The 23996-nt window shown below is 47.6% G+C and overlaps 1 protein-coding gene across 1 annotated transcript in view; it reads right to left on the bottom strand.

The window, feature by feature from the left end:
* The window catches only part of LOC133345292 (low-density lipoprotein receptor-related protein 1-like), a 241380-nt gene that overhangs the window by 80404 nt on the left and 136980 nt on the right, over positions 1-23996 (bottom strand). The window contains 9 exon segments of the mRNA XM_061555928.1: positions 539-784; positions 2784-2984; positions 3501-3683; positions 9523-9690; positions 11002-11052; positions 11958-12038; positions 13232-13348; positions 18080-18205; positions 21460-21600. Of these exon segments, the coding sequence (XP_061411912.1) occupies positions 539-784; positions 2784-2984; positions 3501-3683; positions 9523-9690; positions 11002-11052; positions 11958-12038; positions 13232-13348; positions 18080-18205; positions 21460-21600 (1314 nt within the window).

The following is a 23996-nucleotide window of genomic DNA, read 5'->3' as shown; positions in this document are numbered from 1 at the left end:
CTACAAATAACAGAAGCTGCGTTAGGTGACCTAAGCTCATCTTTGGGTTTTGATGCCAATACTTAAATGTCAATGTGCTGCGGGAAAAATTCTACGTGTGTTTAAATCAAATATTTTTTTTGGCCAAATGATCATTGTAGGCAGTGCTCGTCTCCTGCTCAAAGCCCTGTGCCTCTGGTGGAAATTCCTCTTTCCTATGGTGGGAAGGGGCGACTCAATGCACAGGACAATCCCTGTTGCGTTCATTATTATAATCTTACTATGGGCTGAGTCAACACCCCAACCAGGATTTCACCTTGCAACCTTCCAATTGCGAGCTGCTCACTCTATCACTCTCGCCACCTGGCTGAAAAAAAATTGTGCCGGGCAGTGCTCATCTCTGTTTGCGGTCCTGAGCCAGTGGTGGAAAACCCTCCCGCACACCTATCGCAAGACGCAGCATGTGCAAAGGACAGTTATTGCACTACGGTGGAAACCAGATATGCATAGCCGGAGGGCACGAACGAGTGAACGATTGAGCGGGCGCGGGCGCGCTGACCCGTGCTGCGGCAACTCTTCCCGTCCAGCATGAGCCTCCAGCCATCGTAGCAGCCGCATTTCACGGAACCCTTCTCCTGCTCGCAGCGCTGGCTGCAGCGCAGGTGGCGTGCGCATTCGTCCGTGAAGTTGCACGTCTTCCCGTCCTCTCCCAGCTGCATGCCCTTGGGACACGAGCACACCAAGCCGTCCACCGGCGTGACCGTGCAGTTGTGGCTGCAGCCGCCTTTGTCCGACTGGCATAGGTCTGCGGGGAAAAGAGGGCAGCAGGAGAGGGGCGATAAGTTGGCTGCAAGAAGAAGCAACGTGGGTCGCATGGCCCACAGTGCCGCTGCGGCCAGGTGAACGAAGTGAAATTAGAGTGATTTCCGCCACAGGCGAGCATCGAATCGTCGCCCATCTCCCATTTAACAACCCTAAGCAACCGCTAGGAAATTCGATGTACAGATGGCAGGGGGCGCGTCTTTCATGAGGACAACCACTGTTGGCTTCCCCGAAAATTGGTGCTCGTTTGATCGACCCAACTGGGATTTGAACTCGCAATGTTCGGATTGCAAGCCACTTACTCTACTGCTACTGCTGAGCCACCTGGCCTGAACAGTCAAAAAACGATGGCCAATATACGCAGGAGACCTGCACAAGTCTTGTTGTGTATAAATTTGTACGAATTCCATGTAAATATATTTATACTTCTCTAACTCAACTTGTGCACATTTGCATATCCCATGAATATTAGATGGTATCTTTACGAAGCAGTGCATGTAAAATGCAATGAAGATAAACAAACTAAATCCTGTGGACATTATCAGACGAACCAAGAATCAGAAATAATATATTTGACTGCATTATCACAAGAGCACGGAGATTTAAAAAAAAAGCCCAACCTATAATTGTCATCAAGACTAACCTGTACAATAAACATGATGCGTACACATTATCCACAGGGCTGTTTGTTAAAATAAAATGTTAATGCACAAATTCGCTCCTCCAATTAGCACGGTTGGCTACGTACAGTGCGAAAGAAGTTCAACATACAACACCTGGACAAATGCTGTATACAACACCCACACCAATGATTGACAATCAACAACAGCATGCACGACTAAACAATCAACACTTACACGATCATATCAATACCTATACAAGCACCTCCAGCACAATCAACTGACAGGCCAACAGCCTCTGTGTAGACATTATTACCACGCAGGTGCAAATAGATGGAGATTAATCCACTTGCTCTACTGGCATTTCCTTGCAAGCCAAGTGTATGGTGACCTTGATGCCCAGGTGAATAGAGTTTTTCACTTCATTTGTGTTATCTACCAACCTTCAAGGCTGGACCCCAAAGAGTGATCAACGTAAGAAAAAGGTTGTACATGCGTAGTGCAATAGCGCTGGCTGGTGGACAACAGCGGCAGCTGTGGTAGCCAGACAGCACACACGCCGGTGAGCGTGAGCACGGGAGCATTGGCAGAGAGGGGGAACTAGGGCAATGGTCACGGAGGACCCCATCTGAAGGCCACTGGAACTTGCTGGCGCGTTCCAGAAGGGAGGCGCGGTCAGGGCGGAGCCAGGCCGCGCTGGGAGCATAAAAGGAGCCGAGAGCGGGGAGATTGAGGCTGCCGGTTCTGGGAATGGAGTCGTCTCGTCGTTGCTGGCATCTCGTCACCGTCGTCGCTAAACGTCCCGGCTAGATGTTGCGCTACGAATGAGAGTAGTTGGCTATCTCAGTCGGCGCCGTCAGTGCTAGATGGCCGGTGTTGTGTACAGGCTGGGCTAAGCTGCTGTGGAGAGTGTGTGGATGAGACCGCGAAAGTTGTGAATAAAGAAGGTGCCTCCTAGAAATTCTGTCTCTGAATCATTGACACCACTTAGAAGACAACCTGATGATGCAGGTGGTGATGAGAAAGAAACCGGCACTATTTGAATGCACGTGTAGGATGGACAACAACAGGATTATTAAAAGTTGTTGTTGTTGTTCAGAAAAATGTAGGTTCACCGGGAAGAGAGGAAGACCTAACAGAAAAGGGCTTGAAGGGGACATCACGAGAGCCTGGTGCCAGAAAGATTTGGCACTACTTGAGCAATTTTGGCACAAGACAGAAGAAAGTGGAAATAAATGAGGAAACGTGCAGTGGACACCCATGGACTATCTCCCTATGGATAATGATGACGACGATGACGACCAACCTTCGCCACCACCGTGCTGAGTTCGCAAAGCAACGGCAAGGCACCGGGGTACGCACCGCACAGGAGGCTCTCATCGGAGCCATCGGGACAGTCGCTGTTCCCGTCGCACAGCTGCTTAGGGTCCAGGCACATGGCAGAGTGATTGGCGCAGAGGAAGAAGGGCGGCGTGCAGGTGCTCGCGTGGCAACCCGCTTCATCAGAGTTGTCCTCGCAGTCGTTGTCACCGTCGCACACCCACGCCTTTCTGATGCAGATGCCTGGTGTCAACCACAACGAGATGAAATGCTTCGATACCGAGTTGGGCTCACGGGCAGAGGCATACGACCGCGCGATGGTGACTCTGTGCATCGTGGCACGAAACCATCGGGTGTGGTCAATGGCTTTTAGCCAGCAACGAATTTCTTAAAAGGGTTATCGCCTTCATGGCTGCAGCAATGCCTAACAACGCGGCAAGCTTAAAGCACTCAATAAGCCATTGACATGAAAGGTCAAATATGAGCACTGGCATACATAATAATTGTTCAGCATACATTGGTTTTGACAAAAAACATTGTACATTCATCGCCCACTTTTATTAACAGCTCTACGACGGGAGCCTCACACCTCCACACAACAACAACAACAGCCGGCATTATCCACTAGTTGGCGGTGGCGTCACCACGAGCTTATGCCAGGCTAGGTGCACTTTGAGGCCATCACGTGAAGTGTCGAAGGCTCGCCGGCAGGCCACGGGATGGACCCGAGGTGTTACGGGCCGACCGACTGGCACCTACCGTTGCTCACGCACGTGAAGTGCGTGCCGGGATTGCACGTCCTCCGCTGCCCGTCGCACTCCTTCTCATCGCTGATGTCCATGCAGTCGGCGTCGCCATCGCAGCGCCAGCGCAAGGGGATGCAGTTCCCGTTCATCGCGCAGCGGAATTCGTCTTCACGGCACTGCCGGACGGGCCGCGTGGCTGGAAGAGACACACACACACAGGTGAGTGCTGAACGTATTGTCTGGGGGGGTTTGGGGGGGGGAGCGGCACTTCGCTGACAGGATCCGTGTCGTGCGGGAGTCGAGCGGTACCAGGCCCTGCCCATTTACATGTCGTGCCGCGTGATGTGCCTGTGGATTTGCCGCTGATTTTCTGGCCAATGAAACCCGAGAAGAAAACGGTCTCATCGAGCAACAAAGAAGAGCGTAAACCTCCCACCCTGACGGACACATTTGCTTCGATTGTCTAATGCATATAGAGTTCACGGTTTACAATGCGCCAGAAATTAGTTTGCTTTATTTGCTCAACAGCAGCAATGGACTAAATTATCTTACGTAGAAATGCAAAGTAAAATACAGCAGCACATTTTAAATAACAGCATGTGTTTGTGTGCGATGATACTGCAGTGTTCAACCCTGTTTTTTTTGCCAAACAGAAAAATGCGCAAATATGAAATCTGAAGAAAAGTTTTCTAATAAAAACGAGCTTATATTTGCCAAACATGCGTCTGTGCAGCACCCGTAGATATATTAGCCTGTTTCAGCGCTAGAGCAGCCGTCTGCTCTCAACAAGAGTCCATATCAAATCAGCCAATGCCACGCTCGTACAATGCCTCGGAGTGTCACAGACCATCCATACCCTATGAGCAGAGTTGGCACCCTCCGTGCATCTTCCGCATAGGCACCCTCGATACTGTCCCCGAGGCAGAGAAATTAGCAGCTCCCTAAGCCGAGACGGCTAATCTTTGCGAGTGCATCCCTGGGTGGCTCGCATGAGCACAGGCCCATTACCACCCTGTAGATCACCAACAACAACCAAAAATCTCATCCCGTTTGTAATTTTGCACAGCGTTACACCTATGATACATATTATGCATGGTCACTGTGGATTCTCAAACGACAGCATGGTGGCCAAACATCACTTTTATCGAAAGTCGTTATGAGCATAACCTGTCAATCATCGGGAACCAAAGCCTCATTTTCAGCAGCACAGATTTTGGCTGCACTTTCCCCCTCTATTCCAGCATATGCAATGCATGTGCCCTCCCGAGCCCTCTACATGAAGTAATGGCCCTATAACCCTTGAGAGAAATAATTGGCCCATTAAATCAGCGGGAGCCGTAAATCTCCTGGTCCAGAACAGTTCCCCCTGCTACAAAATGTTCAGATCGCCACCGGTGCCGGCGCTAGAGTGACCCAGCGCTCCCTCCAGACGCACGCTCAGTCACCAATCACTTCTAATGCTTTGAGCCCTTGAACCTAAGAAAACATCCAACAGCTTCTCGGCAATTCTTAAACTTCACAATGAAAGCAATACGTGGACGCAAGGTTGTACTCAAACCTGAATGTGTGTTGGAAATGTGCTTTAAATAACCCAAAGAGCTGTTTGGCACCCAAATTATATTTCAACAAAGTTGACACCGACAATTTCTTCCACATATCTCTGAGATCGAAGGGTCAAAATTGGTCTGAATCTGATATGAAAAATATATCCTGTTCACACTTCCCAAACGAGCCGATGTCCGGCTTTGGTGGCTCAGCGCTTGAGCGAGCGGATCGCAATCAGAAAGTTGCCAGGTCGAAACCTGATTGGGCGTTGACTGGACCCATCATCCCTCTGGGGTCAATAAAAATGAGTTCCACTTTGTGGTTGCCCTATGTATGGACTTACGTCTGCCATTGGAATGTGAAATCAGGGCTGTTATCAGAATAATGAGCACCACCTGAATGCCCATTTGAGTAGGAAATCACTTTGCCTGGGCTTTGAGTAAATATAAGGTAGCTCTGATTGCAGCCACAGTGGAATCCAGTGTGGCGTCTTACCTGCGCACAGCAGGCAATCAACGTGGGCAGCTCAATCAAACCCGTGCCTACTCACAACAATGAATTCATCTGGAAATATTTGTTCACATTGAGCAACAAAGCAAATATATACATCTGAAACATTCGCATGCAGCAGCAATCACTCCTACCCATGCCACTGAGACAACGGTGAGAATTACACATTCCTACGGCAGGACCCAGTCTCTCCATATAATGACCACTGTTGACTCCCCACAGAGTGGTCATCATTTCACGTTGACTGTGATTCCTGCTCAAGTGCCCTCACCAGAGCGCCACACATAAATCACTGGCCAGGTTCACTAAAATGGCACGGATGTGGCTAACATCCAAATTCCCACGAGCGATCTTACGCAGGAATTCCACAACCTCCACTAATGGACTTCTATGAACGAGAGCATTCACGGGGTCCGTTAAAGCTCCATAATTAGCTGTGCTGAGTGATGACGACTCACACGCCAGGGGTGTCGTAGCAGCATGAGTGCTCTGTACCCACAGGCCACATTACAAATATTGCACACTATTCTACGCGCGCACTACGTACAGGGTTTGGCAAACACACACACGCGCACACACGTTATGCCCATCTTGTTATCGCCTTTGAACACCTCCCTTCCATCGACGAACCGATGCACCTTCAGAGTTTGTAACGTCACTCAGTAAAATCAAATGGCTGGGAATTGAACTCAGATTTGAACGCACAGTGTGTTAACCACTGTGCCATCACTGTGTATCAGCGTTATTAAGAACACTGTGCATGTGTTTTCCTGTCATCCCTTAAACAGCCACAGCGTAAAGAAGGCCATTCAATGGAGCCACATTCGTATGGATAGTGATTATTGGCAGACTCTGATTGAGGCATCTCATCACGGGGTAAAGGCACGTGCACAATGGCAGCTCACTTATCTGGGGGTATAAGCAGCAGCAATGCCAGCGTGACGAGGCTCTGCTCCAATACGCCTCCACGTGACGTTCAAAAGCAACCATCAAAATGACAAAATTACTCTGGTTTTCAGTTAACTATAACCCAAACTTCGATTGAAAGCTTTTGTGACTGCAGGGATTCGTCTTCTTGGTTCTTTCGGTAAAGTCACGTAGAATGGAAATAATAAAATAAAATAATATTATGTTTTATTTTTATTACTTTATTATTTCCATTCTACGTGACTTTACCGAAAGAACCAATACGATATAACCCAAACGTTACGACTGACCTCGTCCACTAAACATATTGCTCGATATAAGCAATGCCGTGGCACTGGCTAGTTACAAGTATTTTCACAAACGGAAACAAAACGCATTAATTTGTCGCACCATTAAAATTTAAATTGCAATGCACATTATCATGCACGACACCACAAGACGCACGACCTTCAGCAAGATGCTCCGGGCATCACAATGGCAGACACACATTAAAAGAATGTTCGAGTGAACCATTTACAATCTATGCCACTGTCATTATCAGCATATATCATCATCATCCTCTCTTATGCATTATTCTGGTCATGGCATTGTGTAAAGTGTTGCCAAACCTGTCTGTCCCGTGAAATTGTTTTGCCTTCCTATTCTTACACCGCATTCCTTAAGGTCCTGCCTCGTGAAATACATCCATTGACTCGTTCACCACGGGGCAACCTTATGTACATATACACTCATTATTAAAATTAACATTCAGCCTGGCTGGCCCACAGGAGCGATCAAAATGTGCGTAGCACGAAGCAAGACTCTCCGTGTTAAATACACAGCAACGTGGCCTTCGGTGGCGAGGCATTCCCCACTTGTTGCAGAGGCTCACGGTTCAAACCCGGCAGCTGCCCCGATTGATGTTGCGCGTGGTGGATCGATCGCGGACAAAAGATATGCACCGTCTGCTTCAGGGCGGACGTGAAGTCATTTGCAAGCGTCTTTGCCCACGGTGGCCAAATTTGAAATAATTACCCGCAAATTTGCTAAATTGGAATCTACGTTGAAAAAAATTAATCTAATTCATATTGTTATATAGCATCGTTCATGCCAATTGCATTTCACAATCAGTGAGGAAGCACAGACCAAGCTGGAAGGCTGCCACGCGGTGAGCTGGCACCAACAGGTGCTCTGTAGTTCTCTATAATATGTGGATGCTTTCAAACACTTAGTGAGTGTTTATACCAAGAAATTCGCACTTACTACTCAATGAGGCTTTCTGGGTAAATAATCAGAATAATAAGAAAGAGTAGAATAATGAAAACCCAAACCGCATTTTCCTTTGTGGGAGCCTGCCATGGAAGCGCTGACATCTAAACAAGCACTCAGACACCCTAATGCATTTCTTAAAGAGCTGTCGCCTCAGGAATTGAGATGCACCAATCAGCGAGTACATTTTGCCTCTTTAACGTTTCAGTCGAGTGAATGGACGACGTCCACTTGACCCGAGGCGGCGGTGCTAGTTGCGTCGAAGGTAGCACGAACGCACGGCACGGGTGGCGGGCGGCACCGCAGCGAGAAGGCGACCGCCGTCTCAGATCCTGGTCCCCCTTTCCCACATCCTCACTCGGATCCGCAAGAATGCTTGGCAATGGAGCAGACCGACAGAACAAACATTTCAATACCACCACCCCTCCCCCGAACATCGCACCTCTTGGCATCTGACCATTGCCCGAAGTAATTGGTGTAACCATCGATGGCATCAGAACATCGACATCCACTGCGCAGATCTCCTTCATGAATTTTTTTACTAAAAGACAAGCCACAGTGCGACTGTGGCCTTTCAACACAAACTATGGACCATACAGTAAACCACTGTAGTCAACGGAGCCTTCTCGTGGCTAGCAGACCTCGTTCATTGGCAATAAGCCACTGAACACATCGACATGCACAAGAATAGACTATAACTAGTGCAAAACCAGTCTCGCTCACGTCATCCCAGGCACTTGTAATCCTCCGCTAGATTTCCTTGCCTACCTACGCTACCTCTTTTGACTTCCAAACGCCAGCAGGGTTAGCTAAGAAAATCGCCTACCTCTGCCACCACGCCTCTACTTTCACCTGGATCTGCCTTCGCTCCCGTCGTCCTGCACTTAAAAGCTCGCGGTCAAACTCTCCGCGTCGTGACTCATCACCTCCTCTCCACACCAAGGGCCAGAGCCACCACTGTCAGGCGTGGTTTCCCCGGTGCAGCCCTCGCCGTCTCGAATGCCATCCTGCTGCACGTTCGCAGCATGAATTCTACACCGACTTTTAAGAGACACTTAAAGGCCGTGCCTCTGGCGCCGAGCATCGCTCCACGACTCAGCGTTACGGTCAATCATTGCCGCAAATTGTTGTCCACGTTACAATTTGCATCGTTATAACTTCTATTGGGCTTCCTGAAACACAATTATCTAAACTCAAATTGCATGAACGTAATGCATTACCCGTCTAAGATAAAAAATGTTTGCAAATAGTTATTACGCTCAATTTCCACAGTGTCTGAAAAAACCCGGTGTGTTCCATCCACTCTAACTCACACAACTCACAGCTTTCACACCAAGTGGAAGCCAAATTAGGCCACGGAAGCACCCGCTGGGAAACAATTTGGTCCGTGCAGGTCTCACGGCACACAAAGGCACTTTTTGATCGCGAGCTGTGCACTTGCAGGGAGAACGCGCTGTCATGGCTCTACGCATCGAAGAGTGGCCGCAATGGGCAAGGTAATCTCTCGAAAAATCGCCGTGTTGTTTTGTCTCGGGAGTTCGACGTCCCACTCGCACGGCCAGTGTCGCTGCTCCGTGGAGCAGTGCACTTGCCGGCCAGGGGTCAGCAGTTTGCAGCTTGCACAAAAGTGCGGCACTTCTCGGGGAATGCCATCACCAGCTGGCAGTTGTTTTTTTGTTTGCGAACAGCATCGCTTTGAATTGATCCACTCATTGTTTGTGATGAGAAGGCGGAGGGGGAGCGGGTGGCAGGTGGATGAAGGAAGAGGTAGGGGGGGTGCGGGGAGTGGGGGGGTGGGCCCATACTGTTGGTGGTGCAGTTGGCATGGGTTTCGTCGCTGACGTCGCCGCAGTCGTTGTCGCCGTCGCAGACCCACTGGCTCGGGATGCAGCGCCCGTTTTTGCAACTGAACTGCGAGTCGGCGCACGTGTTGTTGCAGCCGGCCTCGTCGCTGCCGTCCGCGCAGTCGTTGTCTGGAGTGGCAGCAGCAGCAGCAGCACAAAGGGGGGATAACGACGACGCTGCGGCCCGCCGCGCTGTTTAGTCCCACCGAGCGTAGGGATGGGCGAATGGTTGTTTAGCAAAGCGCGTGTTTAAGGCGAGCGTGGCGCACAACGAAGGTGGCGTGGCCAGAGGCGTGCATAGTTAAGTTTCCCCGGGGCTCGCGTTGAAAACGCCGCCGTCGCCAGCGGCAGGAGCTCGTGTTGAGTCAAGTTTCCCGAGGGGAGGTCCAGGATGGCTCAGAGAGCACTTTTGACTTTGATGCCGCAACAAAACAGCCAGCTGCGCTGTGCGTGAACAATACCATGTCCCACGTGGGCACGCGCCGGCGAGTGCACACACACATAGACACGTGCTCACAATACGCATGCACGTACAGGAAACACCATCATGCATATGCATGCACTCACAAACACAAAAGTATCATAAAATACGGCCAAGGCTTCACCAAATGTCTATGTTCCCTTAACATTTCAAATATATAATATCTGAAACTGGAGACCGTGCATAAGATATATTATTGATAATTACGGTGTGATAGAATACAATTCGTATTTAGTCATGATGACTTAGTTATGATGACTGCAGGCAGTGCATTGGTACATTGATATGCACTGACTGTACCTCACATTATGACATTCTACTTTTCGAAAAGCGGGGGGAGACACATTCCACTGTGATAATTTCCCAGAAACGGGGATTATAACACTATGAGATCTCTTTTACCAGTGGCAAAATATAATAGTAGGTTTTTACCCTTTTAACTGGTACAAAACTGACACCTTTATTCAAGGCATCGCAAACATGATGCCTTGAATTGCAAACATGATGCCTTGAATAAAGGTGTCAGTTTTGTACCAGTTAAAAGGGTAAAAACCTACTATTGGGGATTATAACGTTGAGGTTTTGAAATGGTTTGAGAACAACGCGGATCACACGGTCACATTACCATTGTCTGTGACGACACTAAAACGGCACTTGAAGTGCGGCACGTTCACACGTAGTCGCTCCCCTAAGCCCTTTGCATGCAGTGGAGTAATTATGCCATTGAAATACCCTCACCCGAGCATGCGAAACAATTAAAGAAATGAACAAAAAAATTGCACAAATGGGTAAAAGTATAGCATCGCATTACGTCTCGAGAATGCAATACTATCGGCCGCTTTTCGTCGTAATTTCTCGGAGCATACTGCTCGAAAATTGCATGCCAGGCTTCATTAGCTGCTTTGCTCGCCAGCCGGCGATCACAGGCATAGCCATGCACGGTGATCTATGCGCACTACCGTAGAACAGTGAGCAGCGATTTTCATCGGAGCCATCACCACAGTCGTCATCTGCAAGACAACAATGTCACAAGCACACGGACAGGAGTCCGGGAGAATGTGGCTGTCGGACGACGGACGCAGCAGGCACGCGGACACGAGCGGCTGAGACGCGCCCCGTCGGCACGCGGTCGTCACGAGCGAGACTCTTTGAATCCACGTGAGCAGTGAGGCCATGCCAATCGCAGCTCGTCGTTACGAAGAGACGGCAAAAGCGCGGTGACACACCACGAGTGGTCCAAACAATTGCCGAGCTCCGCCCGGTGAAGCGTTGACAGCAGATGGAGACTGATTCCGCGCGGACGTAACGCTTTGTCACCGGTCAAAGTGCGACGTTGCGTCGACAAGGGTTACTTTTGTGGACGGGACACGCTTTACACCGGATGTAAGAGAGCCCAGTCAAGGCCGTCAGCGGCTACGCCTGCAGTGGGTAGATATCTAACCGCATTGTGAATGCACGTGCGGTTTGAGACACGAGACAGTAGCAGTGTGACCACAATGGCAAGACGTCCCATTGTGCGTTTGCAAGGTGGACTACGGGCACATTTCATTTCAAAGTCGTGTCTCGCCGCTCAAAAATGTCCGCGGCAAATACTCATTTCTGTAGTACCGAGCCAGTGGGGAAAATATTTACATTGCTACGGCAGAGGCTCGGCTTTAAATAAGCCAAACACTGCATTACGTTCCGCACATATAGTTCCAACTAACAAATACGTGTATTAATCTCCAGTATAAACGTCAAACGAACAACAAATGGGGGCTGTGGTTTCCGTCAAGCGACTTGGCAAGTTCTAGCGTGAACTCTCATCAATAATGCACCAGGAAAGGGGGGGGGGGGCTAAGCACGTGTGAAGGTGCCTCGGAGTGTGCAGGAAGGTGCCTTGCAAGGGCCGGGAGGCAGCGCGTTTGGGTTTTACCCGAGTCGCAGCGCCACCTGATGTTGATGCAGCGGCCGTTGTTGCAAGAAAACTGCGTCAGAGGGAGGCACGTTGGGTAGGCTGAAAGGAATAACAGGGGGCGAGTTACTCCTCTGAATGGGGGGGTGGGGGGGGGACAATAACACGAAGAAAAAATGAAGAAAAAAACGTCTACACGTAGAAATTCATTCAATTTGTGAATATCGAAAAATGGTTTACGCGCAACCTTGGGTATTACTGCATTCTGTGGATTACAAGATTTCTCCCGCCCCCACCCTCCGATATTAGGAAGCCACTAAAACTCTGCACTTTGAAATCTCGATTGAAAAGTCCTTTCTTTAAAACTGCATTTTGCTTTAGTTTGGTGACCTTGCCACACACCTTTGATCGGCACGGTTGTCTACGTACGGCACGAAAGAAGTTCAACATGCATCTGTGATCCCACATTGTCCTTCACGGCTCAAATTTAAAAAGATCACAATGACCTCGTTTTTGCATCTTCGGAATAACTCCCGTATCCGACTCGTTCTCTCTGCCTCAGATGCTGAAAAGCTGGTCCATGCTTCATCTCATCTCGCATAGACCATGGTAATGTCTTACTACTCCCTGGCGTGGCTAAGCAGGTGCTAAACAATTTGCAGCATGTTCAGAATGGGGCTGCTGTGGTGTTAACCGGAACACCTTCTTCACATCACATTGCACCTGTTTTGGCCTCCCTGCACTGGCTTCCAGTTTCACGTTGATTCCAGTTTAACATCCTATTGTTAACTTAGAAAGCAGTGAACCATCCTGCCCCAGCCTACATCATTGACATGCGGCACCCATGCGTCCTCTCAAGGTGACTAAGATCTGGGCATGATGCAGAGATCTTCTCTCTGCATTCCCAGCTCGAGGTGTCGGTCTATGGGTGACCGAGATTTTTCCCGTGCAGCCCCCAGGCTATGGAACGCTCTTCCACAAGATATCAGAGATCTCTGAGTCTGTAGACATTTTTTAAATGCGCCCTAAAACCCATTTGTATGTTTCTGCTTATTTAACTTTTTGTTCATTTAGTAAATAATTCTTAAAATGTATTTACAATATTCTTTTTATGCTGAGCATCTGCTGCTGCTGTGTCCCATACGGCGCTTAAAGTTCCTTGATGAAAAGCGCAGTTTCTCGACTGCATTTGAAAGCTAAAATTGAGGGTGCACTTTATAATCCAGCAGGTGTGTTGTGTGTGTGTGTCAGTGCGTGGCGACATAATGAAAACGAAAAGGATTGTGGGAACTCACCGCAGGAGGGCGGCTCATCCGAATTGTCCGAGCAGTCATTGTCCAGGTCGCACTTCCACGCCATGGGGATGCACTTGCCATTGCCGCAGGTAAACTGTTCGGCGGGGCAAGTCCGCACTGCGTGGAGGACGAAGACGTCGGGGGGGCGGGGGGGGCAGGAGGGAGAGAATGTGGGAGAGGTGGGTGAGCGCGAGGCACCCCCTCGTGATGCCCGAGGGGGTCGGTGGGGGTGGGTGACTCGGGCATCGTAGCCTCTTGTCATACACGGCGAGTGAGAGCTAGACCGAAGGATTCATGGTAGGACAGAGTACAACATCAGACTCGATTGTTCCGTTTGTTTCACGTTGTGTCATGCACCCCCTTCACCCCCCACCCTGTGTTTCAGAATGCCCCCCATTGCTCTCCCACACGTAGCGACAACTCATTCGTTGCCTGGAAACGTCTGAATGTAAAAAACACGCAATGCTGAACCCTCCTGAAAAGGAGTCCTCAGAGCGAGTGAATAAGTAACGAATCTTCTTCTTTTTGTTCTTATAAACTGGACACAACCACACGGCTGGTGAGATATAACGAGCAGCGATCGCTCAGGAGATGTCCGTGCCATGGCCGGAGAACTGGCGACGACGGCTCTGGCACTGCAATGGATCTTTTGCGAGGTGCCTCCTGGTGTTTTGCCAACACGGTGCACAGCTCGTTTGCCACGCTGCGACCCGTTTGATCCGGCCGTTGTCCAGAGGTCAGATAAAGTCGGCGACCGCGGCTGTTCCACGCGGAGGTTATTTACAGCTCGCCGTGCAAAATTTGCATCATTTCGACTGTGAATATGTTACACAAACCCGATAAGACTGCGAAAAAGCCAATGGCAAATGATAAAACAAATTAAAAATGTAATGCCTGCCAAAAAATACGGACAGTTAAGGGGAAGGTGTCGCTCGAGCCACAGGCTGCCATACCAAACAATATACTGGACATCTGTGAAAAAGAGCTTCATGGCTCATCGGATTTCCCCTGCAGTCAAAATAAAGATTCTGATTCCGTAACGCAGCCCCAGCAATCACCGCGAGCAGGCCACGTGAGCTCCCGTGCGGTGAAGCGTTTGATTGTTGTTCTGATGTCAGCATAACATCTGGCTCAACAAAGTGGCTTCTGATCCATAATGCAGTTTTTTTTGGGTTAGATCGCGTAAATATATAAATGTATCGTTACACCCACCACCATCCAACAGGCAATTAGTAAGGGTTGTCACGTAAACAGAACATGCCAGTTCGTTACGAGTACAGCACACATTGACACATTGAGTACGACGTTTCACCAGTAATTACAACTAGCATCATCAGGCGGAGAGCTGGCTGTTCTGTTTACGTGACAAACCTTACTAATTGGCTGTGTCGGGTGGTGGCGGGTTTAACGACACATTTAGATATTTACGCGATCTTACCCGAAAAAAACCCTCTATAATGGATGATATTGGTGGCGAAAACCTCCGTGTCAAATTAGCTTATAATGTCGTAATTTATAGCAGCCAAATACTCGAAACGCATGTTTCTAAATGTGGAGGTAAAAACCAGAGGACCCGGATAAAAATCCATGCGACAACGGGGAGAACACACAAACTTCAAATATACAACAGGTATCAGGGTAGGGATCGAACCCATGGACCTCCTGTATACCAGGCGAGGTTGTGAATGATATTGGAGCCTCTTACACATAAATAGGAGCAGGAGGGAAGATGGGCCATCGCTAGAACGTCGCTGAATATATATGTGTTTGTTTCAAGGCCACAGCGTTATTGACGAACGTGATGATTTTTCTTATTTTAACTGTGCTTGGTGCACCATGCCCCTCGAAGCAGCAGCAGCATCACCAAATAATTAGTTTACGCATAAGTAGGTCATCGTGACGGCGTGGATAATTCGAGCCTTTTGACAATGACTTCAAAATGGATCAGGTAGAACTGGAGATACGCGTAGAGTGTGAGCAATTGTCAGAAGTAGGAATATAGCACAAATGGATTATTTATCAACTAATCAAACGAGGCATTTCAACTAAAGCCACCCTCATTTGCTCTTCGGGGTTGTTGCGACCTTCGCCGTGAGAGCAGCTCTGTTCACAGAAGAAGACGTCACACCGATACAAAGGGATCTTTAAACGAGTCAAATTCCCCCAAATTGAAATTTTTCAAACGTCGGACAATCTTCAAGTACAGGCTTTCAACTATCCTGTAAAAAGAAAAAAATATGACTCTCAGACGAGACACTTACTTATATTATTGATTAAAGGAAATATGGTTTAACAACCATCTGACATCTTCTTGGTTCTTTCGGTAAAGTCACGTAGAAGGGATATAATAAAATAATAAAAATAAAATATAATAAAATAATTCTCACGACGTTTCGGCCACAACGCAAGCAGCCGTTGTGGCTGAAACGTCGTGAGAATCATTTTATTATGTTTTATTTTTATTATTTTATTATTTCCCTTCTACGTGACTTTACCGAAAGAACCAAGAAGATGAATCCCTGCAGTCACGAAAGCTTTACATCGAAACCATCCGAAAGCCAAGCCGACGTAACACTCGCCAGCATTGGGTCGAAGTGTCACCATAATCTGGCGAGCGGGCGTGGCGCATCACCCCCTCGACCCCCCCCTCCCCGCTTGCTCCGAGGGGACAGGCTGTGAAAGCCGCCGCCGGCACGGTCGTCAGAGCGTGCCGGCAATTAACGCGCGTAACTCCTCGCCCGCTCCCCTCGCCCGCGTCATCACCCACGGCCACGGCGGCACCGACACATCTGCTGCCACCGAAGATTCCCCCACGCCCCCACAACGAGACCCAATTTCAGACAACTTCTCACCACCGAGCGGGGCGACCGAGAGGCGCCGCGAAGAAACGGCGTGCCGACTCTCGTGCCAACGAGGCACCGCGCGACCGCAAAGCGGCGGGGGGGGGGGGCACGGAAGCCACCACTCTAATCCCAGTAAACAAAACGCTCGACACGTTCGGCATTAACGCTGCCTCGAAAGTAATAATATAGGGTGCTTCGAGAAAAATGTTAACACTAATAAAAATAAAACATAATAAAATAATTCTCACGACTTTTCGGCCACAACGCAAGCAGCCGTCCTCAGGTGAAGAACAGGTCATAATCTGGCAGACCTGTTCTTCACCTGAGGACGGCTGCTTGCGTTGTGGCCGAAACGTCGTGAGAATTATTTTATGTTTTATTTTTTTTATTTTATTATTTCCATTCTACGTAACGTTACCGAAAGAACCAAATCCCTGCAGTCACGAAAGCTTTAAATCTAAACTTACGTGGCACTATCGTTTTTTTATGGAAAAAGAACGGATGATAATACACTGTAACGTGATAACAAATGTAATGTTAAGAGCTTAAATAAGTCAAAGGGTCTCCACTTGTTCGCCATCACTGTCAACACGTGCCTGGAATCTTCTCCAGGTGGTCTCCAGAGCCCAGAGGCACATTTATTGTGGCATTGTTGCAAATTCTCAGAATAGTCGAACTTGCCTGTTGTATATTTCCTCCAAAGGCAGTTTTGTTGATGAGCGTGTTGAGTTTTTTTTATTTGTATTCATTGCGATTGTGCGCTACTGTCAATGCAGCATCACCAAATACTTTCTCAAATCGCAAACTTTTGGTAAATTATGAGACAATTCATCAAAGATGGGAAATGCATGGAGGCTGGAAACAATAGATATAGCAACCACCTCTGTTGCAGAGAGGTGGTTTGCTTATACCTGTCCATTATTCTGCATCAATGCGTCTCAAATTCTATTCGTGGCAAATTCCCCATATCGCGGCTTCATTTGCATACGAATGGCATGAATTTGGGAGTGTAAATGTGAGTTTGAGAAACACCCTTCTACAAGGGCCAAAGCATGGACTGACACAGACATTGCATTGTTGGGGGCTTGGGGCGCCTTGGTGGCTAGGAAATGTTAACCAACTCGCCTGGTATACAGGAGGTCGTGGGTTCGATCCCGACCCTGACGCCTTCTGCTGTATATTTGGAGTTTGTGTGTCTCTCATCATCATCACGGTGACTACAGTGGCTCGGAGATGTTAACTCCCTCGCCTGGTATACAGGAGGTCGTGGGTTCAATCCCGACCCTGACGCCTGCTGCTGTATATTTGGATTTTGCGTGTTCTCCCTGTGGTCGCGAGGATTTTTTCTCCGGGTCAATCGGGTTTTCCCTCCACGTTTAGAAATTTGCGTTTAGAGTATCTGGCTGCTCTACATTACCACGTGATTACCACTTTGTTGAGCTATCATTTGCGATAGCCAGGTCGCTCCTGCAAAAAAGAGCTAGATAGCTCAGTGGGCCTTACCTGGTAAAATAAAAATAGTAACAGTTTACGGCAAGTCTGAATATGCACGGCTCATGTTCCTTTCGTTCGAGATTACCCCACGCACGTTCAGGCAGCATCGCCTCGTGTTCAAAATCACGTGTCCACACACCGCCACCTTTGATAATAACAAAAATAACAATAATCACAATGCGCGTGAAAGAGATGTTTTCGAAAGCAAACTTCACAACGAGAATTGTCGGCACGCTTCGCACACGTCAAAACAATTAGCAGCGCGCGTATATCCTGCACACGGCCTGTGATACCCGCCACCTCAAAAAGAGCTGTCAAGGGTGACCCTTTTTTTTTGCAGGCAGCAGATCAACAAGAAAACTGATCGCTGCTAGGACTCGTCAGTACAACACGCACAACCATCGCCGCTGCCATCTGTGGCATCGCTGTGAAGGCTGGCCCGAGGCGCGGCACAACGTTCGAAGCAATCGCGGGAAGAGCAGCGATCTCCGCAGCGGCTGGGGGGCCTCACCGGTGCAGGTGGTGTTGGATTCGTCCTCGTTCTCCCCGCAGTCGTTGTCGCCATCGCACAGCCACCGCATTGGGATGCAGCGGTTGTTTTTGCATTTGAAACGGTCGGAGATGCAGGTGTGCTGCTCTGCATAGCACAGGGGAAGGGGTGTGTGTGTGTACGTGCGAATGCATGCTCATCCAAGGGTCTGCGAGATACACAATCCACGGTCGATTATTTGTGACTTTTCAAAACACAGGGGGGAAAAAAACACCACAAAAAAAGTAATGGCCCAGGAGCAGCCACCATCTGCCCTGTGTAAATAGTGACAGATCATCCAGAGTTTGTTGTGAAACACGCACACCAACAGGGCTATATGGTGGTCAATAGAATGCAGTACAAAAGGTGATTTGTCGATCCATCAGTGCCACTTTTTTCGAGTAATTCCCTCATATTTATGGATTTTTCTCTGGGAACACCAACTTTCAACGAGGCTAAACTAAACAAAACAAATATAATTGAGACCAAGTATCCAAAGCTAGACTCTTCTTTAAATATATATTTTAAAATCAGACTTTCCCACAATATTCCAATGTATTTGCCCAAGAGAGCCATAATGATTCAAGATACATTTATGTAGATGCGTGCATTCATGATTGAATAATTCCTGGAAATTATAAAAACCATGGACATTATTTTTTATTATTTACTATAATTGTAGGGGATGGGTGATGATGATGATGATGTTGAGGCTGCATCGAGTAACACTTTCAAGACAGGCCAATGACGTCCACACACACACAGCAGGGCCTAGGGCTGCCTGGCCCTAACACTCTGGGTCTGAACATGAACTTTGATTTGTACTTGAGTACTAACATTTTGGAAACTTTTTTAGGTCATGTTTTTTTTGGTCATTTGAGAACACCCATTTTACCCAGCAGCGTAATAACTGGAATGATTAATTTGCACGCTGGATAATTATTGTCAGATATTTTAATGCAATTTCCATGAACCTTCACCGTAAGTGAATACAATGGAAAAGGTTGCGAAGAAAAGTTTCAGCACGTACTAAAACTGTTTGGAATTTGCAGTAAATTGAGTGACAGCTGCCAATTTTTCAAGTGTATTTATGTCCTAAAATATACTTTAAAAGCAAATCTATAAATATATATCTATATAAGCTCACAGCTTCCATAAATCACGTGGCTTCTATGTGGCCACCCTTACTCTGAATCTGTCCCCTCTCCCCGCCTACTGTGAATACAGTTACTGCTCGGCACGGCTCATTTCTGCTCACACCATTCTTCTCTGTCTACTCCACTTCCTGTGGTGTGCTTGGACTATTACAGACAAAGTTCCGCAACGATAGAGACGATTAATACATTACCGCTTAGCATACTCAAGCTACAAATAAGTTAAGTGTGAATATTCTGCATCATGTTCAGTTGGTAAGGATAAGTGATTACAATCATGGTTGTGCCATGCGGGTTCCTGTATGACCATCATTGCCATGACAATTGCACTGATTTTTATGGAAATGGGAAGTGGCATTTGTTGATTTTCAAGAGATGAAAATGAGGGAAAGGTGACACTCACAGGCACATCCAGTCACACTCATCATCAGCGTCTCCGTGTCCCGTTCTATGCAACATAATCATTTCCATTCCTAGAGACAGGCGCATTCACTTTCAAATAACACACATCCAGTTATCTAAACATTTATCTAACGTTCATCTTGTATGTCAAAATGCAAATTGCACATTCGAAATGTCACCGGCAAATTGCGTGACGATGAATGCAATTTAAAAGATTCATTAGAAGTCTGATTCCGCTACAACAAATGGCAAATAGCGGCACGCAGACGTTGCATGCACATTGCAAAGTGACGGTGTACGGCTGAAACGTAATTGATGCAAATTTAAACCTCAACTCCATGCGTAACGCTCCCCACTCCGGGAAACCGGTGAATATTCATGTACTTCCAAGTGTACCAATTTACCTTGCAAAATGTAACTGCACAATGTATATTTTAATATTAAATGGCCTGGCAATTAAACGCAAAATTTCCTTGAATATCTGCGTTCAAACACACTCGTAATGGGAATTTTCGTCCTGCTCGATAAAAAAAAATGTTTTCTTTCGCATTAAACTCCTACTTGCCTTTCTAACATAACATGCCTGCATATGAAGCTATTTTATACATGATAGGCTGACCAAAAGCATGGCATTTTTTAACGCTTTAATTTTGTAACGATCAACTCCCCACTTAAACCTGTGCTACAGCTGCTTAGCATTTTGGACAATCTGATGGTGCGGTGATTTCCCAAAGCATTTGAAAAAAATGTGTGCAATTGTTGATAACGACGCGCAAATCACCTGCCAACGTGGCATCATTCTGGACAGCATCCCTGTCACCCTGACACACTCACACACGACTGCACTGATGCATTCGTGCCGTGTATCTGTGTCCCAGTCCGGCAAGAAAATGACGAACACCCAACGCCCAACCTTGCAATCTTGCAGCTCCCTTCATAATACGATTAAAACAGAAACGATAAACCCTCCGCCTTTGCAGGGCATTGGAAGCAGAGCTCAGGAGCTTCCCTGGCAGCCGCTGTGCCATGCGCGGTGATGCATGACTGAGGCACGATGCGTTCGTGGAAGGCACCAGCGCGCACCGTAAACTTACCCGCGAAGGACAGCAGAAGTCGCAAATTGTCTGACGGCACTCAGGGAAGAGGACGTTTCCTAAAGAAGCATCCGCATATCTCCGTTCTCAAATTAACCTATGTCTGAAGACGGTGTGGTAATACGTCGGGCATTTTAATTAATTTACAAAACGAGCAGACCGGTAATCTCTACGTGGCTCTGCGCGAGGGCCTTAAACAGTCACAAATAACCAAATGCCAATACAAAACTGCCAAAATGGGGCAGTAATTGCTTTTCCGAGATAAATATCACGAAAGAAAATTAATCAAGCCGCTTTCTGCATGCCCCATGGTAGGAAACGTGAACTTCCATCATCATCGTCGTCGTCATCAGCAACAGCAGCTCCCACCCAGGCGCAAAGGACACCCATGGCGCAAGGCTTTACAGCGCACGGAGGAAGACACCAGCGCAAAGGCAGCTCGCATAATGTCACCAAAATCTTCACAAGGCCCCAGTCGCTTGCTCTCCCTCCCGGCTAAAGCAGTCCATCTTTGAGCGTGCATTATAAAGACAGCCCCTTCATGTGAACATCGCCTCTTAATTGCTTTCCAACAATGTGCAAAGTGTTTTTTTGTGTTTGTGAAGGAATCCATTGCTATGCGCGCATACACACACACACATATATACACTCAAGAGCATTACTGGCTCGGAGAGGGCAGAAATACGCAATCAAAAAGTGGTGCGTGACGTACGGCAGATCTCGGCGAGCTCATCGCTGCCATCCTGGCAATCGTTGTCACCATCGCATCGCCAACGGTCTTGAATGCAGCGGCCGTTTTTGCAGGCAAAACTCCCGGTGGGGCAGAACGAGGGGGGCGTGTACCCTGGGTTTACTGCACACAAAAAATTGGGAGGGGGTGGGTGAGGGTTTGCATGGGGTTGGGATTGAAGGGGGGGGTTAGAGAGGGTCAAGTGGGGGGGGGGGGGGGGGGAAGAGATGGACAGGGAGGAGATACGCGAGGCGACTGCCCGATGCTCAGGCCGTGAGGGATTTGGAGGCCACTCTGTCCCGCGTGGCAATCTCTGGGTAATGGGGCACTGCGGGCTCGGTCCACGTGGGCACACGACCGCCAGCCCAGCCTCGGTAAGGATGTGGAGGAGCAGGTCAAATAAACGAATTGCATTTTTTTTTGCCATGTAAAAAAAGTTTATGCGGATGCCGAGGCGTGCTTTGACTCAGGCGTTCTGCCCAATCCTACCATACCAAACTAAATTCGATTATTTTCTGAAGAGAGTATTTACAATGGTTTAAATGATCTACCTATAAAAGACAGCTATATCTGAATTAGATTTATATATGTTAAAAGTCACTTGCAACATTTTACAGTAATATTGTATTTCAAAACTAGTGTTTACATTTGTAGAATCTCGATTTAAAGCATTCGTGACTGCAGGGATTCATATTCTTGGTTCTTTCGGTAAAGTCACGTAGAAGGGAAATAATAAATAATACAAACATTATAAAATTCTCATGACGTTTCGGCCACAACGCAAGCAGCCTTCCTCAGGTGAAGAACAGAGCTGTCGGATGCTGTCTTTCCGATAGCTCTGTTCTTCACCTGAGGACGGTTGCTTGCGTTGTGGCTGAAACGTCGTGATCATTTCATTATGTTTTATTTTTATTATTTCCCCTCTACGTGACTTTACCGAAAGAACCAAGAATATTTGTAGAATCGTAAAATTTAATGAAATCACGTAAGCTAACAGACATGATTTATTTCCATAAAAAAAATCTCCAGAAACGTAGCCGAATGAACCAGTTAAAACTATTCCTTTCATTAGGGCCAACATCAATTTCATATCGTAAATGGTTAAAGCGGATTTAACTGGTCCCTGGCTGCTTTGGCAGCTGCTATCTCCTACCTCCCTTGTCCAGGGGGGGTGGGGGAGCCTGGACAGAATAGGAAACAGAGGCCTCTATCACTGGCAGTCACATTCACCGGCCAGTAAATTATAGCGCGTGGCAGATAGGCCATGGCCCTTTGTGTGGCGGCATCAGCAGTCGGCGCGTGTCACAGCTCCACACCCCCCCCCCCCACCGCCGCCGCCGCCGTCGGCAGGGAGAGAGGTGCATGCACCGCATCAGAATTAGCCATCCTCACGGTCGCTTCCATCGGCACGGACAAGCAGCCAGAATTAAACAATTCAGATCTAAAGCAGAAAGCTCATTTCCTCACCGCTGATTGTTAGTCGTAGCTTTCGTCGTTTGTGAAGACGTCGTTGCTGTAATGTGTTTAATTTGCATAAAACATTTGCGGCGCATACTTTTTACTTTCTGTTCCACCACCTCCCCTTTCGTCGGGTTTGTAATCTTGATCCACACAAATATTACGCAGCGATGCTGAAGAAGAATGTTATTACCGGCAAATCTGCGAAAGCTGAATAGAGCAGGGCTTATATATTTGTGTTTGAGGTATTCGTTTTCCCATCATGTCCCAATGCATGCCTGACTTGCACCCAATGCACTCCACCAAAAATGAAACTGAACGGATGCTTTAAACTAACAGCAAAATAAGCGAGGCAATACATTGATTTATAACTTGAAAGACTTAAGGATTTCCTGATATATATTAAAAAAAACTCCTTTGTTGAATCTTTTCATTTTGTAAAATCGAAAATTCTGTTCAATAAAAAAAATACTTCCAATGCAATTCGTTAGGTTGGTGTTGCAGAAGCTAGGAGCTTGCCAAGTGTTCTTGAATATTGCAAAATTACGATTCAACAGAATTATATTTCATTTCATACCAGCTTCGAGGCCTTGAAACAATGCAATATCTGCCCATTCTACGAGAGGGCATATTCTGAATGCAATAACGCAGAGGTGTGCCGTGTGAAATATTCATTCAAAAGCCAGGGTCTTGAATTTCACACCCAAGCAAAAGTAAAACTACTTTTTAACTTTGTGTTTTTGGTTGTTGCAGATGTCCCTTTATATTTGTAATGATATTACATCAGTGTAGCTTGTTTATGGATTTTAATGTAATTAACACACTCCTTCGCATAAACATTTCCCTGCCTCTGAACACAGACCATCTGGACTGGCGCCAGTTATAATGCCGTGCTTCGTGAGACCTGCAAGTGATTTTCCCCCCGTTTATCTCAATGTTGACACCGGGGAAAAGGCGGCGAGGTTTGCCTATTAGACATCTGCAGGCACGCCTGCCCTCGCCTATTCCCTGCATTTCCATAATTCATGCAAATCTCCGCCTCACCTGCGACACATCCCAGG

The sequence above is a fragment of the Lethenteron reissneri genome, chromosome 21 (genome assembly GCF_015708825.2).
Source record: "Lethenteron reissneri isolate LAM-NWPU_2019-01 chromosome 21, ASM1570882v1, whole genome shotgun sequence".
In the NCBI taxonomy this organism is placed as follows: Eukaryota; Metazoa; Chordata; class Hyperoartia; order Petromyzontiformes; family Petromyzontidae; genus Lethenteron; species Lethenteron reissneri.
This window is presented reverse-complemented; position numbering and strand designations above follow the sequence as displayed.